At 40.8% G+C, this 22629-nt stretch overlaps 2 protein-coding genes across 6 annotated transcripts; both read left to right on the top strand.

Moving 5' to 3' along the window:
- The first annotated feature begins 283 nt into the window (after window positions 1-283).
- Window positions 284-7363, top strand: LOC126375880 (BRCA1-associated protein). Of its 2 annotated transcripts, XM_050022957.1 has the most exons (11): window positions 284-550; window positions 678-915; window positions 1340-1504; window positions 1823-1998; window positions 2643-2810; window positions 3262-3388; window positions 4142-4233; window positions 4538-4736; window positions 5323-5472; window positions 5897-6014; window positions 6474-7363. In XM_050022957.1, exons 1-11 carry the CDS (start codon window positions 472-474, stop codon window positions 6624-6626), a joined length of 1665 nt encoding a protein of 554 aa, XP_049878914.1. In that variant the 5' UTR covers window positions 284-471; the 3' UTR covers window positions 6627-7363. The 2 variants fall into 2 exon arrangements, with proteins under 2 accessions (XP_049878914.1, XP_049878915.1); XM_050022958.1 differs by lacking the exon at window positions 5897-6014 and having other exon boundaries at window positions 285-550; window positions 6474-6578.
- Window positions 7364-8198: 835 nt separating this feature from the next.
- LOC126375864 (microprocessor complex subunit DGCR8) lies at window positions 8199-21883 on the top strand. 4 transcript variants are annotated; one of them, XM_050022934.1, is made up of 11 exons: window positions 8199-8361; window positions 9476-9749; window positions 10034-10162; window positions 10438-10580; window positions 12207-13039; window positions 13788-13909; window positions 14649-14771; window positions 15634-15821; window positions 16740-16877; window positions 17394-17513; window positions 18577-21883. In XM_050022934.1, exons 2-11 carry the CDS (start codon window positions 9485-9487, stop codon window positions 18856-18858), a joined length of 2343 nt encoding a protein of 780 aa, XP_049878891.1. In that variant the 5' UTR covers window positions 8199-8361; window positions 9476-9484; the 3' UTR covers window positions 18859-21883. The 4 variants fall into 4 exon arrangements, with proteins under 4 accessions (XP_049878891.1, XP_049878888.1, XP_049878890.1 ...); XM_050022931.1 differs by having other exon boundaries at window positions 9467-9749; XM_050022933.1 differs by having other exon boundaries at window positions 9453-9749.
- Window positions 21884-22629: the final 746 nt, after the last annotated feature.

Raw genomic sequence — 22629 nt, 5'->3', positions numbered from 1 at the left:
TTTTTCTTTTTTCTGTATAGGAGCGGTACCAATCTACCAATCACGTTCGCATTTTTGTAAATTCAAGTTCGGATACACTGACAAACATAACAATAAAAAAAGGTCTTTTCAAATATCCGGGTGTAGAACCTGTCAGCCTACTATAGACAACAAATTCTAGTTTGTCATTGACATCAATAATATAATTCAACCAAATTAAGTCGACCACTACTTTATCTTCTATCTTGCTTTACCCTTGAGATCAGTAATTTACCATCTCAAGTTAAAATAATCGTCATTGACTTTTCTATATATCAGTTTTAGCAAAAATTTCATCGAAAATTTCTTTGTTTATATTCCACGTAAATTATCAATAACTTATTGATTTCTTAACTGATTCGAAGAGAAATTGTTATTCATGGGGTGTTCCAAATTATCACCGTGACGTAGTTTTATTTTCGCTTGGATATAGACCTGCATTTGTGTTTATAAATGTCTGTTTCGTTGTGCGTTTTACGAATTGAAATTGACGAAGACCTTCCTGAAATGGGTGATAATGCGGCGGAAAATGGTGAGATATTAATTTCTATCGAATCAGGCGCGAATCTTTCACTCCTTCAAAAATAAACTATCTTACAATGCTAGAATTTTAATCTTCTACCTACTATTACTCAATATTTGATGATTGTGTACGTTAGAAGCGGCAAAAGAGCAGAAGAAGAAGGACCGCGGGTCCCGTGAGTCTAAGACCATAACAGTGGAGACGTATGCGAGTGTGCTGATGGGGCCGAATACCGACACAGGCATCCTGCCAACCAGCTCTCGCCGGTCCCCTCCTGAAGACAATGTCTCGGAGGAAGAGGATACTATCAGCTTCTTCTGCGGTAACCCTCTTGTTGAGGTCACTAAGGGAATCCTACATTTGTATAAAGAGAAGTAAGTCGTCACATAAACATAATCCAACACACAACACAATTTTATTTAACAAAGATAAACATAACAAATAGGTCATTATACATAGGACATACCTACATGTTCAAATAACATCAATGTATACATCACACACACACATTCATAGAAAAGTATATGTTTTGAAAGATAATGGCAATATCATTAGCAGTAATTAGATTGTCAGATTTGACCTAAAAGCAGACTAGAAATCACTGTATTAGTAATTCTAATCATATTAATTTTTGTGCTTATGTAGGTAGGTAATATAAACCCTGTTCTATTTTTTTAAAATCAATATCTATTTATTCTCTAAAAGGAGTAACTTGGTAAGATGCTGGCGTTTTTGTAAGTTCCGTTCTGAAAAGGTCTGCATAATGTATTCTATTGCTATATTCTACTTTTATTATAGTGAGCTGAAAGAAGCAGAGGAAGCAAAGACCCTATGTCTGCTGTCAGTGCCGGGAGCGCTGGGGGCAGGAGACTTGCTGGCATTCGCTGCTGCCTGTCAGCAGGATATAGCTCATGTCAGAGTGCTGAGAGACGGCTCACCGGATCATTACATGGCCTTACTTACGTGAGTGTAATTATAATATGCCGAAGCAGAATGGTGTCTAGAGGAAATTTAAAGAAACATTCAATTTACATTCTTTTGGTTGACTGAGGGGACGCCTGTTCCCAGCAGTGGCATATAGGCTTTTTATGTTTTCATTCAATTTGAGTCTTCTGGCTACCCATGTTTCTCAGAATAATATAAATGAGGTTGTTAAGAATTTCATTAACTAATGTTGTCTAGTTTTTCCATAATTTATTCTGGAAATCTTTACTTCCATAGCATTTCAAATGCAAGTACCTACTGTATCACAATGTAGCACTCTCTTCAACTTTGCCTTAGGTTCCGCACGTACCAAGCGGCGCGTGAGTTCCACTCGGCCTTCGACGGCGTCCCGTACAGCAGCCTCGAGCCGCACTCGCTGTGCCACATGGCGTGGGTGTCGCGCGTGGAGTGGGCGCGGGACGGCACACCACCACCCTCGCACACCGAGCTGCCCACGTGCCCCGTCTGTCTGGGTACGTGTAAACACACACACACTATAGTATACACACCGTCGACCTAGGCCATCCACCTTGCTTTGCTGAGTCAGCCAAGCCCTTTTGCATATAGAGGGCACATAGTTATCGTCGGCCGGACACATCATCTGACCTCTCCTTCAGTCGTATCGGTTTTCCGTTCCACTGAAGCAAGAAGGGGTAAGGCAAGTGTGTGCGTGTGCGTTTTGCGCGAACGTCTGCGCCTTAACTTCGTAAAGCCGAGGTTTCCAGACACAATAGTAAAAGAATGGAGTTTGGATTTTAAAAAGACTGTCGGCGTTACGACTTTAATATATCTGTGTACTTGACCGCTTCATCATCATATACACATACACACACACACACACACACACACACACATACACACAATTACACTTGATTGTAACACCTGACTGTTGGAGAAAGGGTTTTCAGGAGGCATTATCGCGTGCCGTGTCTGTATTCGTATTAAGGCGTATCATAAAATCAAAATAAACATTTTCAATCTAGGATCGTCAAGGAATACTTATTGTAAGTCAAGATTATGTTTTAGTTCTATCCGAAAGTCATCATCAACATATTGCGAATCTAGTCTGTTCCCTTTTCTTCGTGGGTTTGTTTGAAATAAAATTTCATGATCGCAGAGCGCATGGACGAGAGCGTCGCAGGAGTGCTAAGCGTGCAATGCGCGCACGCGTTCCACGCAGAGTGCCTGGTGCGCTGGCGGGACGCGCGCTGCCCGGTGTGTCGCTGCGCACAGGTGCCCGAGCCGCGCGACCGCGCCGTCTGCTTCCAGTGCGAGCGCAGCCAGGGTCGGTATATTGATAGACATCACCCACAGGCATACACAGAAACACATAGATATAATCATGTTTTCATTCTCAAACCAAAAGAGAAATCGGGGATTTTATTATCCCTTACAATGCCGCTGGAGACATTTCACATTTTGGTGCCAAACATAAAGTAGTGCAACTTTAGGTTTTACCGGGAGTTTGGGAGACTATGACACCGTATCAACAGTGGCTGCAAGTTGTCTTTCATTACTTGTGGCTCTGCCCACCCCATTAGGGATTACGGGCGTGTGTTTATGTATGTATGGGAAACTATGAGTATCCCATTGTCCAGCTATATTGTACCTGACTCTGTATAGTTTGTGTTCATAGAACCCTTCAACCAATCACTAAGATAAGCTTTCAGGATTCCATTGAAGTCATTTTAGGCACCCATTAACATAGCTCAAAAAAATTGCTTTCCTCCACCCAGAGGAACAAGAGGAGGGCGAAGAGACCCGGGACAACATCAGTGGCGTCGCTGAAGGACTAGGGCTGGATGGAGTAGAAGCCGGCACGCTGTGGATCTGCCTCATCTGCGGACACGTCGGCTGCGGCAGGTCAGTACCATAGAATAAAGAATAACACTACGTATAGAACGGTAACTCCCCGCCCCGCACCAATACGTATCGGCCGCCGACCTCACCTCTGGGTCATACTTTAGTCTTAAATGGCCGTAAGCCGCTAAGGAGTAAGGGGGACAACACGAGGACTGTGTCTCGCTCGCACTTACGCGTTTGCCACACGGTAACTTTGGTACTGACATTTTTGTTTCGAGTGACTGGGGTGTGCTAGTACTACCATACAACAGACACACGCACAAGACTCTTGCTTCTAAGGATAATGATGGCAGATCCAGAAGTTCTCAGCTGCACTTAATATTGAAGTCGAATAGTAGCAACTGACTTCATTCATCTAATCTTCTCTAGTGTGGGTTGTGAGACCAATGATCGACCTCATCACGCCTGGTGTCAAGAATTCAGGATCAATACTGACCCGCCAAAAGCCCTGGACATGGCTCATCATTTACGTAACAATGTGAGCACATTACCAATAGAATATCCGGCGTGTCATAGCAACTCGAGTATCTCAAACACTGACTTGGCATAGCTTAAGCTAAAGGCATTTTCGCACTACATTAGATTATTATCTGACCCGAGTTCGAGAATGTCGGGTAGCAATATTACGTCGGATATAGTGCGTAAACTACCATACAAATAGTTCTACGGCGGAGTAGTGCGTAAAAGTCAAAGTCCCTAACGGCTTCATTAAGTATCCCTCATTTTTAACTCCGACTATTTCTCATCACGCAGGTATGAAGGCGGACACGCCGCGAAACATTTCATGCAGTCAAACCACACGTACGCACTGCAGTTGGGTTCAAACAGGGTGTGGGATTATGCAGGTAATTGTTTTTTCAGTTTGATTCTATAATTTTTATGGTTATAATTTTAGGCTGGTCACACTGTAGAGGCTTTTTCGTGTGAACACTTTTAATTGAAGGCCTTTCTTGCTGCGTGTTCATACGTATACGCACGAAACGTGTACGTACGAAAACGCGTCCAGCGTGCGAATAGCTTTAAGATGCGACTTTGTCTGTCTGGACAACTCGGAGGTGTTTGCGTAGCTGAATTTCTATCTTAACAGATAGAACCTTCTCCTATAATTGGCTTAAATATCAATGGATGACTCTCGTTTGTGCCTCCCAGGCGACAATTTCGTGCACCGCCTGGTGCAAAACAAGGCGGACGGCAAGCTGGTGTCGTGGGCGGGCGCGGCGGGCGCCGACGACGCGTGCCACGAGGCCTGCGCCGGGGACAAGCTGGACGCCGCGCAGCTCGAGTTCACGTACATCCTCACGCAGCAGCTCGACAGCCAGCGCGCCTTCTACGAGGAAAAGATCGCCAAGTGAGTCGAATTTTGAAAGTGTTTACTTTCCTTTCATTCGGGATGCATCAAAATACATCATGCCAGATGCAGTCTTTGGCGCAGGATTGCGACGTTACCTACTCTATTTGTCTCCCTCTCGGAGAACCTTCCATCAGGTCATAAGCAGAGAAGGCCGATTTGGAAATTTTTAAATAGACATATATATATATATACTGGCCTAAGTAAACACAAAACATAAAACCTAGTGGAGTTTTCTGAACGGGTCTGATCTGAACTGCAAGTGTGGTGTTACCTTGATGTTACGCTTCAGACGTAGCTCACTTGATGTCCTACTGACACCTGTGCAGCAGCAGTTTATGGATGTTGTTTAGATTCCTGTTCGGGTGGCAAAATACTGAGTTGAAAAAATGAGATATGACGATAGTATTATACTTGTGATCTATGTCTTTTTCTTCACAATTCGCCGCTAATCTTACTAACTGTCATATCTGTTTTTTTAATTCATTTGTGTCTTATTGACAGACAATTATAAAAAGTACAAATCGGTTTCGCCTAAAAGATTCTGATACTGACGAATTGTGGTTTTATGATCTTTCACCATTAGGATGGAATCCGAGCACGCAGCGCAGTGCTCGCAGCTGCAGCTGCGCGCTACCGAATGCGAAGCCACGTCGGCGAAGCTGGCAGGGCAGTTGGCCTCGCTCGCCAACCAGAATAAAACTTTGGAGAAGAAACTGCAAAACACCACAGCTAAGTAAGACTCATTTTATAGGTCTTCACTACGGAAAAGTACAGAGGCGAGATCAAATCAAATCAAATATACTTTATTGCACAGAACTAAATTTCAACAATCAGATATAACACATATTTCATAACGGATCTTATCTCTATGTTCTATTTATAGCATCACGCCTATATCTCCGAAGGCGGGAGGCAGAGATGTAAAGTATATGTACATACTGATCGCCAGCTACGTTTAAGTAATAGAGATTGTGAAACTGTCCTTTGTTTGACAAAGACATTGCAGGTTGAATCACCTGACTGTCCGAAAAAGTAAGATGATTCCGTGGGTCGGAAGGCACAAAGTCCATCAACCCGCATTGTAGCAGCGTGGTGAAGTACATATACTCCGGTTGATTGAGGGTCGTGTGGGTGTTGATGTGCTGTGCCGCCCTTAGGGTGTCGTCGCTGCAGGCGGCGCTGGGCGAGGAGCGCGGGCTGGCGGCGGCGCTGGCCGCGGCGCACGCCGGCTGGCAGGCGCGGGCGCAGGCCGCGGAGGACGGGCTGCGGGCGGAGGTCGGTGCTCATAACTATACTCCAAAGTACCTCAAAAACGAGTTGCCTTTGAGAAGCTTTCATCGTTACTAATTTAAGAGCCACGCTCTTGTCGGTGCACTATTCTCTATGCTACTTTTTAGAGAAAAATAGTGCGCTCAAAATGGGGCTACTTTGGGCGCCATCCCACTCGCGTCGGACGGAGTACTGCGGGGCGGAAGGCGAGAGATAGCTTTAAACCATTTTTTTTTCACTTTTTTGGGGGAATGGAGGTAAATACGTACAGCACATATCTATTCCCTGCCTAAGACAAACTACTACTCATGAGAAAAAAAAAACCCTATAAATGCACACCGAAACAAAACTGTCACACAAATAACAAAACATGAACCAATCGTTCATGTATTTCGGCAGAGGCGAACGCGTGCACATGGCGACTCCCATCTACAATTTCTCTAAGATCCATCTTATCCCCAACAGGTGACAGAACTGAAAGAGCAACTCCGCGACGTGATGTTCTTCGTGGAAGCCCGCGGCAAGTTGGAGACGGCCGAGGGCGCTACGCAGGAGGAGATAGCCTCGGCCAGCGTGTCCGTGGCGGCGCCGGCCAAGCCTCGCCGGAAGAGGCGGTAGTTGGCCGTAGACAAATTATACTCTATGGATGTTGGTTGGCTGTATGGGCTACGTTCCCTTTGCCTGCCCAGTACGGGCAAATAAAAAAAAACTGTAGATGTTGGAGGCAAACATGAATTACTGATGTGATGTATTAGGCGTGCATAATAGATGTTCTCTGTGATGCGTGGGTACTCAGTTCATATTGCGATGGATGTACTTACCTCTGACTAGCGCGATTGGGAATACAGTCGTGAATTTATGTTATGTTTTATAGGTATACATGTCGGAAAGTAAAGCTAATACTCGTTTTTCATAATGTGTATTGGCAGGGTTAGGTTATAGTGTGATAATTAATTCATTAGTACGAAAGGATTAAAAGAAAACAGAAAAAAAAACTTCATACATTATTTTGTGTAACTAACATTCACTGAGATACTGTAAGTCCGAGTTAATTTTATCAATGATACTTAAATGTATAATTCAGATGTAAAGTGCATCGTAACAATAGATGTAAGTCTCGAAAATTCGCAAATTCTACAAAATACTGTCAAAAATTGTACTCAAGTGATTAAAAGCTTTGTGTGCAAGGGCATGAAGTTGAATTTGCTAATATTGCTGTGATAATGTGATTGATTAGTGTAAGAATATTACTTGTTTTAATTTTTTTCTTTGTATAATTTATAGAAATCAAAAGCCATGGCGAAGTAAGATTTTAGGAAGTGGTAGATTTTCAATCGTTATTTCGGAAATAAACACAAATAATTGCATAAACTGTAGAGGTATTTTATTTGCTCTTCCCTTCCCATTTGCCGTCAACTTTACGTCCTTAGGCTGTCTTCGATCATAAAAGGAATAAAACAAGAATAAAATCTTAATACGGTGATGTTCTCAGGAATGTGGTAAAAAAGCGTATTAGGGTTGAACTCTCGCCGCACCGCATCGCACTTTCCTATGCTTGTATCCTTTTCTGTCAATTAGAACCGCTATTTGCTACAGCGAGAAAAAGAGCAGGAGTGCAGCGCACACATGCTATCTTACGAACTTCCCGTGTTTTGCTCTATGAACATAAACGTTTTCGTTCGTTTTAGGACAGTATAAAACATTTTGCTTAAAAAGCAAGTAAGAAATTATAACGAAATTTGACTGACATTGAGGCTATTTGGCGGAAACGGGAACGACATGATTGATTTCACGTTGGTTTCTTCATTAAATAATCTATGTACGTATATGTGGTGTTTAAGTTAGTTGGAAAACATTCGTGTGATAGATTATTATATTATCAGAATATTCAATAAAGAAAGTGCACCTATCTATTTTCGCATCGTGCTAAGAAGCCCCTTCATATCTCCAAAGTTTATGCGGACTTTTGAGTTAATTCATTTGGGGTTTGGATTAGGAGTCTGCTCCGAGGGTGGGGGCTTAGGTTTCATTATTTCATTAATCATCATAAAAAAATACTTAAGACTTGGCTGTATGGGCATAGTTTTCTTTGCCTTGCCTTTCGGTGGGGGCGGGGTGAAGAAAATATATGGACTTTGACAGTTTTTTTTTTAATTAATTTCTTTTCTGTCATTTGGTGGCTGACACGGACAGTCGGGCAAGCGTTTTGTGCAAGATTTTGTGGAAGTCCCGAATTTTAAGAATAATTACCATATGATCGCAGTTTCTGTATTATAGGATAGTATATATTATTCTAAACAAAATCAATAGTTGTTGTATGATACTTATATTACGTCTTATCTAGGTCAGTGTGGTGAGTGTTTTATTAATTTTATTATTACGCTTGGTAACGTGCAAAGCGGTCAGATTTCACACGGAAAGCCGTATAATGAAGTTTAGGTGTAGTGTTTTACTATGACATGGCCTTACAGTGTGTTGATGAGCTGATTTCCGTGCAGTGAATTGACCGTTGGGCCGTGGTATGTGACCAGTTTCTTGCAGAATCATCGAGTCGAGTGTCACGCCGAGGCGGCTCGCGCTCTCGCGGCAGTTTTGCGTGAGACTAGCCTCTGTACCCTCTTGCCAGAGGTCTCAGTCACTCGCAACTCTGTCATCTTCTTACGACCTTTGCTGTGCTTAAATGCCGACAGAAATGACGAAAGTCTGCAGCGAGCGATGGAAAAATCCAACTGTTGTGGCACATTGGATTTTTAATGCCATCACTATTTGTGGACTATCTTGTACATCTATTTGGTAATATTGTGAATAACCTTAAAGGTAAATCTTTTCACTCTTCAGCCGACTGTTAGGTACACTTGTGCAAGCTTATTTTTGTTAGTTAAGCTGGTTTTAAAATGGCCTTACATTTGTCCACTCAGTACAAATCACCATACACCGCACTTCATACCTCAACAATGTACTGAACAATATAAAATAAATGCTGCCTTATCATATTCTCCAAATAAATGTCTAATTAGCATTTTGTGGTCTTTTATTTTATTACTGTTTTCAGATTACACAATATTTATACAAGTACCAACACACTATTTTATACAATACAATCTAAGTAGTTACCTACTGTGATTTATTTGTCTCAAGTAGTAATAAGTCCATCTTACATCTCTCCCTTGTTTCATTAACATAGTTCAGAATTTTGTATTCTCTTTGAGTACCTAGATGAGAATTCATGTTTACATTTCAGATGCAAATTTTTGAATTTGAAATTTGTAGATAGGTACCTATAACCATATTTTTAAAATGAACATTATTTTTTTATATTCATATTAATCCTAACCTTATTTCGAAAAGTGTGAATACTATTCATCATGTGTATATATTATAAAGAACTTGTTATTATACAAAAATGTACACCTATTTACTTTTACTTCATAAGCACATTTTCAGCTTCTAATTTTTAGGTTACATAGGTAGCAAAAATGAGTGAAGCGGAACCACCAACAAAGAAACAAAAGGTTGATGTTGATGGTGGTGAAGAAACCACAATTGAAGAAAATGTGGCCCATAAAGACTTCACCTTGGATGTTGACATGGATGATGGAGCCAATTTTACAGTCAGCGAAGACAAGTATAACAACTTTGTTAGACCGGAGGAGCTGGAGAGACTTCGTGAGTTCAAGGTGCTGGACGAAGTGAAATCCAATGATGAGGACAGCAACGAAGAAGATTCTGATTCATCTGATGGTAGTTTATTACTTTTTGTTTAAATAATCTAATAATTATAAAAGAAGTTTTATCAATTGGGAGTTTATGAGAAACATCCTCATTTGAGTATGGCATGTTTGACTTTCGAAACTCACCTAAAAGATAAATAGGATCTGTTTTGTTAAGTGACTCACAACTTTGTCTGCATTCAAAAAGTTCCAAAATATTTTACAAAACACTTCTTTTAACAAATAAATAATCAGATTGAAAATAAATGTACATATATGAATGGTGAGTGTGAGAGACAAGTGGTGCTTTTCTAGGCAAATCCGACGGAGTACCGGAGGATGAGATTGAGAAGATGCTGGAGGAGGATCTGCCCGAGGACTTCAAGGGAGCACCCAAGCCCAAGGAGAAGCCCTACATCACGCGCCAGAAGGTCGTGCTTGAAGGTTAGTTTGCTCAGCTTTGAGAATTTTTCGAAGCTAAAGTTGGAGGGATCTTTGATATACAGTAAGGGCATGTTTGCATTATTCCGATTCTCATTCAATCCGAGTCCTTCATATGACGGATCCGAAATGGTCGTAGAACTTGCGCATTACATCCGATATCACGTAAATAGTATTCTACTATGCGTTATTCATTCAATTCGGGTTTTATTTATCAGCAAGAAAGCGATTGTTCTACGCAACTTTCTGCCGTGTCACTAATTGTGCGTATATTCCAGAGAAGGGCGTGAACCACTTCGAGGTGCTGCCGCTGGACTGGATGATGGTGCGCCACTACAGCGGGATGCCGGTTTACATGCACCGCACCTCGCGAGTCTGCACGCTGTCCAAGCCTTACTTCCTCGGCAAGGGCAACACCAGGGTATGTATACTCAGCGTCGGGTTGGCCAATCGAGGAGGCATGTGCCAGCTTGACCCCAGCCTGTGCGGGCCCTGCAGGGGCCTGGCTTGCGAGGCTTGCGGCAACCGTAGGATAGGGAGCCCGAGGCTAGGTACCAGCTCTTATGATCTAAATACATTAGTTCGTTCATACAATATGGGTTTCCTCATGTTTTCCTTCACTTTCAAGGACGATATACGTAGTCGGTCCCAAAGTTCTGTCACAGGCACATTATTTTTAAATTTCGAACATGCTTTTAGAAAGATTTTATGGCGTTCCATTTTTGAATGTTTGACAATTATTTTAAAACAAAAAATGATCATTTGCCGTGATTTATTACGATGGAGTGGACCTTGAAAGAAAACCGAATTGCAATTTTAGCGTTGCATCGCTGTGGACACTCGCCGAGTACCATTTTCAAGTTGCTCAAAAATTTGAAAATAACACTTAGGTTTGTGTATCGTACCATAAATAGGTATAATGAAGTCTCAAGTGTTGAGGACAAGAAAAGAACTGGCCGGCCTCGCTCCGCAAGAACACCAGCAGTGATCAAAGCGATAAAGGCGCGCATACGAAGAAATCCTGTCCGAAAACAGAAACTGATGGCTTTGCAGATGGGGGTCAGTAGAAAAACAGTCAAAAAGGTTTTAAACGAAGACCTTAAGTTGCGAGCATACAAGAAAAAGAGTGGACACTTACTTAATGCCCGCCTGAAAGCAATTAGACTCAAAAGATCCCGGTTGTTATTAAAACGGTACGCGAGAAACCGACACCGTGACATACTTTTTACAGACGAAAAAATTTTTGATATAGAAGAAAAGTACAATAAGCAAAACGATAGAGTGTACGCAGAGAACTCTGAAGAAGCAGGAAAAAAAGTTCCGCGGGTTCAACATGGGCATCATCCATCTTCAGTGATGGTCTGGTTAGGTGTCTCTTACTATGGGCCAACGGAGGTTCATTTCTGCGAAAAAGGTGTCAAAACCAGTGCAAAAGTGTACCAAGAGACGGTTTTGAATCGGCTTGTCAAAGATCTGCCCAACACGCTATTTTCAGGACATCATTTCGTGTTCCAGCAGGATTCTGCGCCTGCACACAAAGCCAAAACTACTCAAGCCTGGTTCGACCATCAAAAAATTGACTTTATTAGACACGAAGATTGGCCTTCCTCCAGTCCGGACCTTAATCCTCTGGATTATAAAATTTGGCAGGTCTTAGAGAACAAGGTCTGTGCTAAACCCCACAAAAATTTGGCGAGCCTGAAGTCAGCCATAATTAAAGCCGTCGCTGAAATAGACATGAATACGTATGGTGCGTGCTGCGATAGATGACTGGCCGCGGCGTTTGAGGGAAGTTATTAAAAACAAGGGAGGTCATTTCGAATAATTTTAAGTTATTTTCATTTCTTAATAAATATACTTTAAATTGATATATAAATTTTTATAAACTTATTGGTACTTTTTATTTTATCACTATTTTCATATATGACAGAACTTTGGGACCGACTACGTAATATGATCCATAAATTATTAATGTATTGAAAACAAATTGGGATTTAATGGTCATATCAATCAATGTTGCTAATAAAATCTTTTTGAAAATTTTCAGCGACATGACATCCCAATCAGCGCTATACCATGTCTAGCCTACAGAAGAGCTTTAGAAGAAGAAAAGAAGCAGAAAGAGATAGACCAACAGATAGAAGAGCAAATCAGAAGCGGCACGTGGCAACAAAATGATAAGAGTAAAAATATAGCCAATAACAAAGGTGATGTAGGTAGTAAGACTGATGATGAAGTACAAAAATCTAGTGAAATTACGCTTAAATGTCCTTTCAAACATGGTAAGAGAGTAGATCAGGTGATTAACATAGAAGCTATGAAAGAAAATGCAATAATATCTTCTACGCAAGAATCCAGGGAGGAGTCCACTAGTGTTCACCTTCATACAGTTGAAGATCAGAGTTCAGTAAGCGAGAAAGAAGTAGACAAGTCGAATGAAGAGGATATTATAGAAACATATAAAAATCATCACACTGAACCAGATAATATCGATAAAACAGTTGACGATCAACACAAGACAAAAGAAGATGTTCCTTCTGAAAATAATGATAAAGCTGAAGTAATAGAAGCTAATAACGAGACTAACAACGTACTAAGCGAAATAAATGAAAATAAAACCAATGACGACGCCAAAACGAATGATAGCCAGACTAATGAAGTAGAAACCAATGAGGGTCAGGATAAGACGAATGAAGAAGCGGAAAAAGAGATACCACTGAACAGACAGCCAGTGGTGCTGCCTGGTGGTATAGTGATGCCTCCACCACGAGTGGAGACAGTCAGTACCAGTTGGAAGACACAGCACCTGACGCATGAACAGGTGAACAACTATTGCAAGAAGCTGTTCAGGTTCAAGACTGTCAACATTATGCACTTCAAGTGAGTATTTATTTAGTAACTGATTTGTTCTGTTATTGAAAGTAGAAAATCCTGGGTTTGTGAAAAGCAAATAAATATTTGTAAAGTCTTCTTCTATCGTGTGGATTGTGAGACACCTGTTTTAGGGAAATTCCTTTTTTGCACCTCAAACAATATGTATGACGTTTCAGTATGGTCAGCAACCACTGATCACACCACAACCAGCAAGCAACCACTTTCTCCTAAGAGTTCTCTAGTCTATTCTATATACATTGTATGCATTGTCTGTACATACAATCACTTAACTGTGTTAGTGACATATTTAAGAAAAAAAACGCCTGTCAAAAACAATTAACTAATAAAAACTATTGCCAATAAATTGCTATTATAAATTGAAGAGGCGTTTCGAATAATATTGACTCTAAACACTAATAATATGGCGCCCCCTAGTGAGTTACAGACATGACACCTGTCTAATAACATGAACTCATCAAACACAAACCCGTTATTGAAAACCGCATCAAAATCGGATCGTTAGTTTAGAAGATAAGTGATAACATTACTTTGCACAAACGCACACACAAACATCTCTCACCCTAAACGCATATACCTGCTCCGTTCCGTCGTGGGTAAAAAGACACATACAGTAGTTAGAATTGCCTCACAAACTCTCTCTTCTCTTCTCCTAATCCTATTATCTCCTGTTGGGATGCCTGACCAACACCTGCATAAAATGCTGCATAAGATGCCAATGTATATATTTGTTCAGACGCTGGGCGGACCGTCGCAAGTACACGAAAGCTCGCAAGACTCTGCAGTACCCCACGCTGCCAGAGGGCACCAAACTGATCACCATCCCCGCGCAGCCTACCGCCTCACAGGAGAATGGAGGTAAATTGTTAATTATTGATTGTGGAGTCAAAAATATACCAAAATGTTAAATATATCTACGACTAGGTACGTAGGTTGCTTTGTTTATTTGGGACCATGTATTCGTTCAAAATATGGTGTTATAAAAAGTACAATAGTAAGTATTACAGCATCAACATAGAACAGGCAAGGTCTGCAATTGTTTTCTATAGAACTGCGTTTAGTAGATCACAGCGCCGAATGTCGCTGTGACAAATCCAGGTATTTGTAACTCCGTACGCAGCTTTAGAATGATTTGGGACAAGATTTTGAGACTACTTCTTACTACTATATGGCTGGTTGAATGTGTTTAGCTGTAACTTAGTACTAAAAACGGTGGCCTCCGAGGTCCAGTGGTTGAGCATTGTGCTCACGATCCGGAGGCCCTGGGTTCGAATCCCGGTGGGGACATATCATAAAAACCACTTTGTGATCTCTAGTTTGGTAAGGACATTACGGGCTGATCACTTGATTGTCCAAAATTAAGATGATCTGTGCTTCGCAAGGTACGTTAAGCCGTTGGTCCCGGTTACTGGTTAATGACGTGAGTAATCGTTACATGGGCCTTTGGCAGCTCAATAGTAACCCTAACACCAGGGTTGAGGAGGTCGGTAATTCACCTCACAACCCACACGGTAGAAGAAGTACTAAGTTCTAAAAAGTACGGAAATAGGCGTCATGTTTGTATGTACTTTGTGATAATTTGAGTATTATGTTCCAGGGGGTAAATCCAACAAGCGCGACTGGGTGATGAACATGAACGGGCGCAGTTACCTGTCCGTTTTCCACGAGTACGTGCGTCGCGCGCTGCAGAAACAACCCGTATATGAGTTCAAACAGCTGGGTGAGTCTATCTGATGAAACAACCCGTCTATGAGTTCAAACAGTTTGTTGAGTCTGTCTGATGAAACAACCAGTCTACGACTTAAAACTGCTCGATACTCTCCTATCTGTTTAAACAGCCCGTCCAGGGGCCTGTTTAATAAAACTTACAAATTGTAAATTACTACGACAATTTAATGTTCATTGCGTAGCTAATATGAAACTGCAAAATATTCTTGAAATGTACATTGTACTATTGTCAATTGTATTGTCAATGTACTCCGAAATGTACATCAAATTGTCATTGTAATTTACAATTGTAAGTTTTATTAAACAGGCCCCAGGAGTGCAAACAGTAACAGTGAGTATATCAATGACAGTCCTTGCAAGTAGCATCTACTTATATTGCAAATATTTCGTAAACGTCTAGTGCTAAAGCCACGCTCTTGTCGGTGTAGCATTCTCCTTTCTTGACTATCAAAGCTCATTTCTTTGACTTCTTCATAAGTCACGACGTTCGCCTTCTCTTTAATGTGTTCCATGTAAGCTCTTGTTGGTCTTTCCAACACCAACTACACAGGTTACAGGTGGTGGCTGACAGAGGGGTGCAGTAAGTGTCAGTACTATTGACAGGCGAGGATAAGAGTCTTTATACGGCGAAATAGACTACTCTGGGCGCCATTCCATTCGCATCAGACAGAGTACTGCGGTGCGGAAGGCGAGATAAATCACTGCCCTATTTTTCCCTAAAAAAAGTAGCATGGAGAGTAATAAAGAAAGTAAACGTTCTTGACAACGGGCTTCGACGATCTCACACCCCGTGATGGTCTGAGTCCGGCAGTGATGATGTAACCAAGTAGGTTATGTATAACTTGTTCCCACAGAGAACGCGTCGACCCCGTACCAAGCGACAGTGTACATCGGCGGCATGCAGTACGGCGTGGGCCACGGCTCCAGCAAGCGCTCCGCCAAGTCGGCCGCCGCTAGAGCCTCCATACACATCCTGATCCCGGAGATGAGGGCGGACTTGGATCACGCGCCGCAGGACAACGCTAACGAGCCCGACTTTAGCGTATGTTGTACTTGTTGCCTTTGATTTTACTTATTTATTCTTTTATAATTTTACATGACAATTTACAACCATAGACTTATAATAAAAATTAAAGTATGCAAATATAATGCACATAAATTACGATAATCGGCTTCAAAACTATATGGTTTGCAGTGACAGTCCCTAAAGGCCTCGGCCTGTGACAGGACTAGTCACATAACATCCTCCCTATTCTGGTCGGATTGGCCGTGGCGGAATTACATTCATATAAAAGTGGACGCATTTACTTTTTTTTTGCAAGAATTACTTCCATTTCAATAGAGAAGTACTGAAAAGTACTAAAGGTAAAGTAGGTTTCCACAGGGCAGCGTAGTGGAATCGACCAATTACAGTGTTTGAGAGGGCGGGAGAGAAGTCGCTCTGTTCCTGTCATTCTCGCGGTGATTGGTCTATTCTTGCACATAATGCCTGCGGTTATTGGCTTTCCTATTGTTTTTTTTAACTGTCGATAGACTATCGATAGTGGCCTTGTACTTTCCAGTCGATGATAAATCATTTATAATATAACCTAAATTAGTTCGCTGCCTGATGGGCCCCATTTTATTATATTTAAACTGAGAGTAAGGGAAATTCCATTTGCTTCGATCCTGACACACTTCTTTTGCTTCATCCACGTTCATTAACCGCTTCATACACGCACGCCGGTTCAGAGTAGATCGTACTAAACCTTTTTTAGGACATCGTCGATTTGGTCAATGTAGGTATAAAAGGAGTAAGGGAAATTCCATTTGCTTCGATGCTGACACACTGCTTTTGCTTCATTTACGCCGCTAGAGTAGATCGTACTAAACCTTTTTTAGGACATCGTAGATTTGGTCAATGTAGGTGTAAATTGTTGTTTGTTATGTAAACTGTAAACGTGTGTTGTGTGGTCGTCAGTTCTTCGACTACGTGGGCATCGAGGACCCTCGCATCACGGAGTTCTGCGCGGCCACGTGCGAGCCGTCCCCCCACGCCATCCTGCGCACCTGCCTGCTTAGGAACTTCGGCGCCGGGGACAAGCACATACACACAGAGGTACAACGCTTCATTATACTGTATACGGTCACGAGCATTAATATGTATACACTTTGGTACCATATCACATTCACTTTTTTGACAAATTGAACTGTAAGTCTCATTAAATGGCAAATATGTTAGTGCGACAGAGTCCTAAAGTGGGTACATTGTATTGCTCATGACTGTCACAGGGTGTAAGTGACACCCTAACGAATACTGAGGGCACGATTCAGCAGTTAATATCAAAGGGAATTTTCCGTCGGTCCGTATTTTTCTTGCAGCTACTTTTCCTCGGTCATACAGATTGTGAGAAGATGCAGTCTTTTTAGGCGGATGAGACGTTCGACAAAAATTATATTTATGTAAAAAAAATACTATTCGAAGTGTATGTTACCCACTGAATAAAGATATTTTTGAGCTTGGTCAGGTATACCGAAACTTATTGTCAATAATCCCATGAAATGCTATGAAAGTATGGAAGCGGCTTCTTAAAACAATCTAAGCTGAGTGATGTAACTGTACAATTTATTTCAGATGAAAAAATTGGAGTATCAGAAAATCGAGTTGACAATGAAAGTAGGCAAGCACACGGCCACCGTCGTCTGCAAGAACAAGAAGACGGCCAAGCAGCGCGCCTCGCAGGCCATACTGCAGGTGCGTATAGTACCGCCCCCCCACCAGTCCGAGCGTTCTCACCCCACCCCCTATTATGGTTACCGCGAGAGGCATCGAGTTGGGAACGCGCGATGACCATACGCTAAGTGGCTTATCTGCAGGCTAAGTGACATACTTTTTTCGAAACATCAAAACAGACCATTTATATGGCGTTTGTATGAGAATACAAAACGATGACGTCACCAATAAACGTCAAACGTCGTACTCATTGTTACGTAATTCATAATTTAAATTAAAAAAAAAAAACAATATTAAAAATGAGGTTTAAACTAGTTTCTATTTCTAGATTGGCATTTCATATTTTTTTATGTCCCAGTTATCTACCCTATTATTGTTTCGTTCGATGTTACTGTTTCTCTCGCGCGCACGCGTAGAACTTACGTTACGTAGTACGACTTCCAGACGTACGGCCGGGTTCCATCCCTATTTGTTGGATATCCCAACTATTCGCACAAAACGCTTCGCATCGTCCTTCATTATGCGCACTGCTAGGCAGTTGAATTCTTTGCCGTCTTCTGTATTTCCGAATGCATATAATCCGGGTGCTTTCAAGACCAGAGTAAACAGGCACCTTCTGGGCGAGCTCGCTCTATCTTAGGCCTCGTCAATACCTTCGGGCAAGTCTGGGGGAGCAAACCCATCAAAAGTAAAAAAAAGGTCAGAAAGGCAGTCGCTTCTGCAAATAAGCGGACCTGACAAATCTTCAGGTTAGGTAAAGCGGACCCTGTGAATAACGGTGTAGGAGCCCGTTCTTAGTTTAAGTCTGAATACCCACTTCTCTTAATATAGTTGACAAGGTAAGTTAATGAAAGATGCGAGTGCAATATAAGACGATAATTATTCAGTTATTTAGTTTACAAGATAGAATTAAGGTAGAGTATCGCTTACGTTGAGGTTAGTTATTACACTACAGATTATTACTAAGTGAAATGGTCACGCAACCTGAAAGTAGCTTGTGCGTGACGTAGGTAAACTGTGCGGTTCGAGACTGTACAAACGGGATAGCTGGCTACCGAGATGATGGTTTTTGTTTTTCTCCCAGGCCCTCCACCCTCACGTCCGCTCGTGGGGCTCCCTGCTCCGCCTGTACGGGTCTCGCTCTGTAAAAAGCTGCAAGGAGAAGAAACTCGAAGAGCAACAGATCACGCTCCTACAGGACGCAGCGAGACACAACGAACCCAACTACGCTGTGTTAGAGAAACTTAGGCACGAAATGAAGAAGCTTCGAGAAAGAGATGAGGCTGTAGTGCCGATAGGTACTTTGGTGGTCAAAGATGATTTGCCGACGCACTCGGGGTCCAATCTGAACAACGTTGATCTATGACGAGGGTGTCAGTTTATTACGAGTGTGTTGAATTATTGTTCGTTCGTTCGCTTCTGTTTTGATATTTCCGATTCAGGCAAATACTTCCTAAATCTTTACATGCAAACATTCCTAAACGTTGAGTTTTGAAAAGGTTGCAAAAAAATCAAAAAAATCTAGGTGGTTTAATAGTGATAAACTACAGGAGACTTTGTATAATTAATATTCCCGCTATCGACTTTCGCTCTAAGGACAGTGTTGCTGCTTCCGCACACTCTGCCTAATAACGAGCCCGCTTTTTTACGCATAACAGCGAAAAAATATTCATATTGCCGAGCACCCGTCTCTTTCTCTTAGTGTGGAATAGAAAGTGACATGTATATTAAGGAAATGTATGCCTGAGTCGATACTATTGAAAATATTTAGATACCCACCGTTAAATTAATCCTTCATTCAAGTCTGTAAACGCCACATATGCGCATATCATAATTATGTGTGCAATAAAAATGTCAAATAGTTTTTTGCTTTTTTTAGATGAATTGCTTCAAACTGTCTTCCCGATCATTCTTCTGTTGTATGAGCATACGCATCCATAAAGGTCTACACACAATGGCGATGCCGCTCAGATATCTCGATGTAGTAGACATGTAATCAAACGATAAAGTCCAGTCAGTACTCCTTCTATACAGGGTGTTAGTGACATCGTAACGAATACTCAGGGGGTTGATTCAGACCATGATTCGTTAATATCAAGTGAAATTTTTCGTCGCAAAATTGATGATTTTCAATTCTATACTTCTGTGATGAAAAATTCCACTTGACATCAACTAAGAATCATGGCCTGAATCATCCCTCAAAGTTTTCGTTACGATGTCACTAACAACCTGTATGTGCAGACCTTTAAGGTAGTCAACATTTAGATAAATAATTCAAATACTTAGTTTTAATGGGCAATTATTATTTTACTACCGCGTAGGCGTAGCGTCTGTTTCTGTTATTTATCTCTGAAGGCGTAGTTATAGTTATAAAAGTCAATCGCAGCATTTATCTATTGGTATATGCCTAATATGCTTATGTATGACTCCACTTACTGCGTCATGAGCTATATAATGTACCTACTTTAGGACTCTGTCGCACTAACATATTTGACATTTAGTGAGACTTACAGTTCAATTTGTCAAAAAAGTTAATGTGACATGGTACCAAAGTGTATACATATTAATGCTCGTGACCGTACTAGCTCGTGTTTGTGACGTCATTCATTTAAGCGTACAGGCATTTGCTAGGTAAGCGTGATCCATCCTAGACCACATCGTAGCTTACCATCAGGAGAGGTAGATTTCATAGATATAATTTGTGTACTGAATAGTGGTCCGGCTAGGGAGTATCACACTTAAGGGTGTTAGGACCCTCGCTCAGCAACAATAGATGGCGTTAGTGTAGCGGTGATCGAAATGATTATTTTTGTCATAGATAAACAAAACTAAATGAGCTCTACATCTTTTTAAATAAATAAATAATAAATAAAAATCGTTTATTTCGGACAAAGTCCATAGAATGTTAGTATACAAACGACTTATAAACTAGTGTTAGTAGGACATTATTCGGGCGATCGTAAATACAAATTATAGGGTGTGAAGCTCCATCCACCTTTCTAGAAAGGGGGAGTCCCACCTATCACATAACGTCTTCAGGATACTGTTGGGGCTGGCTCGAGTCCGCGTGAGAAGCGACGCACAATATCCTTTTTGCCACTACTTGAAGGTCTCGAGAACCTACAAACAATAAAGAATATTATAAATCCTTCCTATTTTCTTCAAGTTTACACTGGGTCTGAAGTTACGTCCTCTTTTTGTTACAAATAAACCTTTACAAAACTTTTTTTTTTATGTGGTTTCTAATAATAAATAATAGAAATAATTAAGTAGGAAGTTGACAATAACTTCAGACCCAGAGTAAACCTGAAGAAAATAGAAAGGATTTATAATATTTTTTATTGTTTGTAGGTTCTGGAGACCTTTAAGTAGTGGCAAAAAGGTGTAGAGCTTATTTAGCTTAGTTTATCTATGACAAAAATAATAATTTCGATCGACGAATGGCATGGCTACATTTGCGCTATCTATTGTCGCCGAACTAGGGTCCCAACACCCTTAACCTGTTTTACCTAGTATATTAGTTATTCCATGCTATTACTCAGTTATTGTAAAAAGTTGTATATTGTTACAAAAGCGCAAAAGTGAGATCTTATCACAGGGAAAACAAGAAATACTAGTTAATAAGTTTAATGGTTAAGTATATGAGTTGATGTTCAGATGTAATGTGAAATAATTTGTATATTTTTTGGGAAACGCGCCGTCTTGTGCGATCAACTGTGCAATGTGTTATGTGACGTCATATCTACCTAGTACCTAATACTAGTCTTTATGAATACTATGATAAGTAACAACCCTATAGTTTTCCTTATTAACAAACAAATCGGCTTTTGTAAATGATTATTGATGTCTGTATTTCGAAGTGTTAAATATATTATTCGTGATAATAAATAGGTAAATGTCGTGCCCAATTATATTTGAACAAGTACAATTACAAGTATAGCTTTACCATCATATCAGGCGGGTTAGGGGCCGTCAATTAATCATGTGACGTTTTTTTGGCATTGTTAATTCCCTCCCCCCCTCGAGCCTCGCATCATTAATGGACGACCCCTTATAACGGCAAATGTCATTGACATGAATATTGTGAAATTGTGCTTTTTAGATGAATTTAATGCTGCCTTTTTAGACCCGCTGAACTCTTTTTACAGAGACGCGTGGCAATCTGCGTGAACGCTTTCATACATCGTCATATGTTTGATTTCATCGCGCGACACGCCGCAGAATGCTTCGCGTCTTTATAAATGAGCCTCTTCACTTAACTTTTTCCTATGGTTTATGCTTTTTAGGAATAGTATTATGTACTCTGCTATCTATGTTTCTTGTAGGTGTTACTTTCGACTGCTATTCTATTTTATTTAGTTATCAATAAAATATGAAATTATCAATCATTAGATGTAGTTTTTATCATTATTATCTTCATAGTTCCTCTGAGACACAGTTAATTTTATTTTTATTTATTATTAGGCACATTGGAGATGTCCTTAGAAAAGGTTCAGTAAGATTAAACCGGCGTGCGTGTGTGAAACGGTTGATGAATGTGGAGGAAGCAAGAGAAGTGTGTCAGGATGTAAGCAAATTGAATTCCATAATCTGCTTACCCCGGTGGGAAATAGGCGTGAGTTTATGTATGTATGTATTAGGCATATCAACACTTATTACATTAAATATGACGTCTTATAGACTAGTACTAATGCTTGAACCAATTATAGATATGCACAACTTTTGATATAAACATTTTGGGGTCATGTCCAACTGCTCAGTCTTCCAACCAGTTGGACTTATGGGCCTTTATAACCCTTCTAGCACCTTGGTCCAACTATTTTCATAAATTAAAATGGATTATGGATCAACTACCTATTCTATGATGTAGCCCAGGGGAAAATATATAAGTGGAAATAATATATTATATGACTACCCTGTATTGAGCTGGCTTTCCCTTCGCGGGTTGGAAGGTCTGACAGGCAGTCGCTTCTGAAAACACCGGACCTGTCAAATCTTCAGGTTAGGAAAGCGGACCCTGTAGAAACGGAATAACGCTTGGGAGATGATGATGATGAAGTGGATATAATAATACATCAAATTACATTAAGTAACTTTATTTAAAAAAAATACTGTTTTTACAAATTATAACGTACAA

Source organism: Pectinophora gossypiella, chromosome 20 (assembly GCF_024362695.1).
Source record: "Pectinophora gossypiella chromosome 20, ilPecGoss1.1, whole genome shotgun sequence".
In the NCBI taxonomy this organism is placed as follows: domain Eukaryota; kingdom Metazoa; phylum Arthropoda; class Insecta; order Lepidoptera; family Gelechiidae; genus Pectinophora; species Pectinophora gossypiella.
Note: the sequence above shows the minus strand (reverse complement) of the source record. Positions and strands in the feature narration are given on the sequence as shown.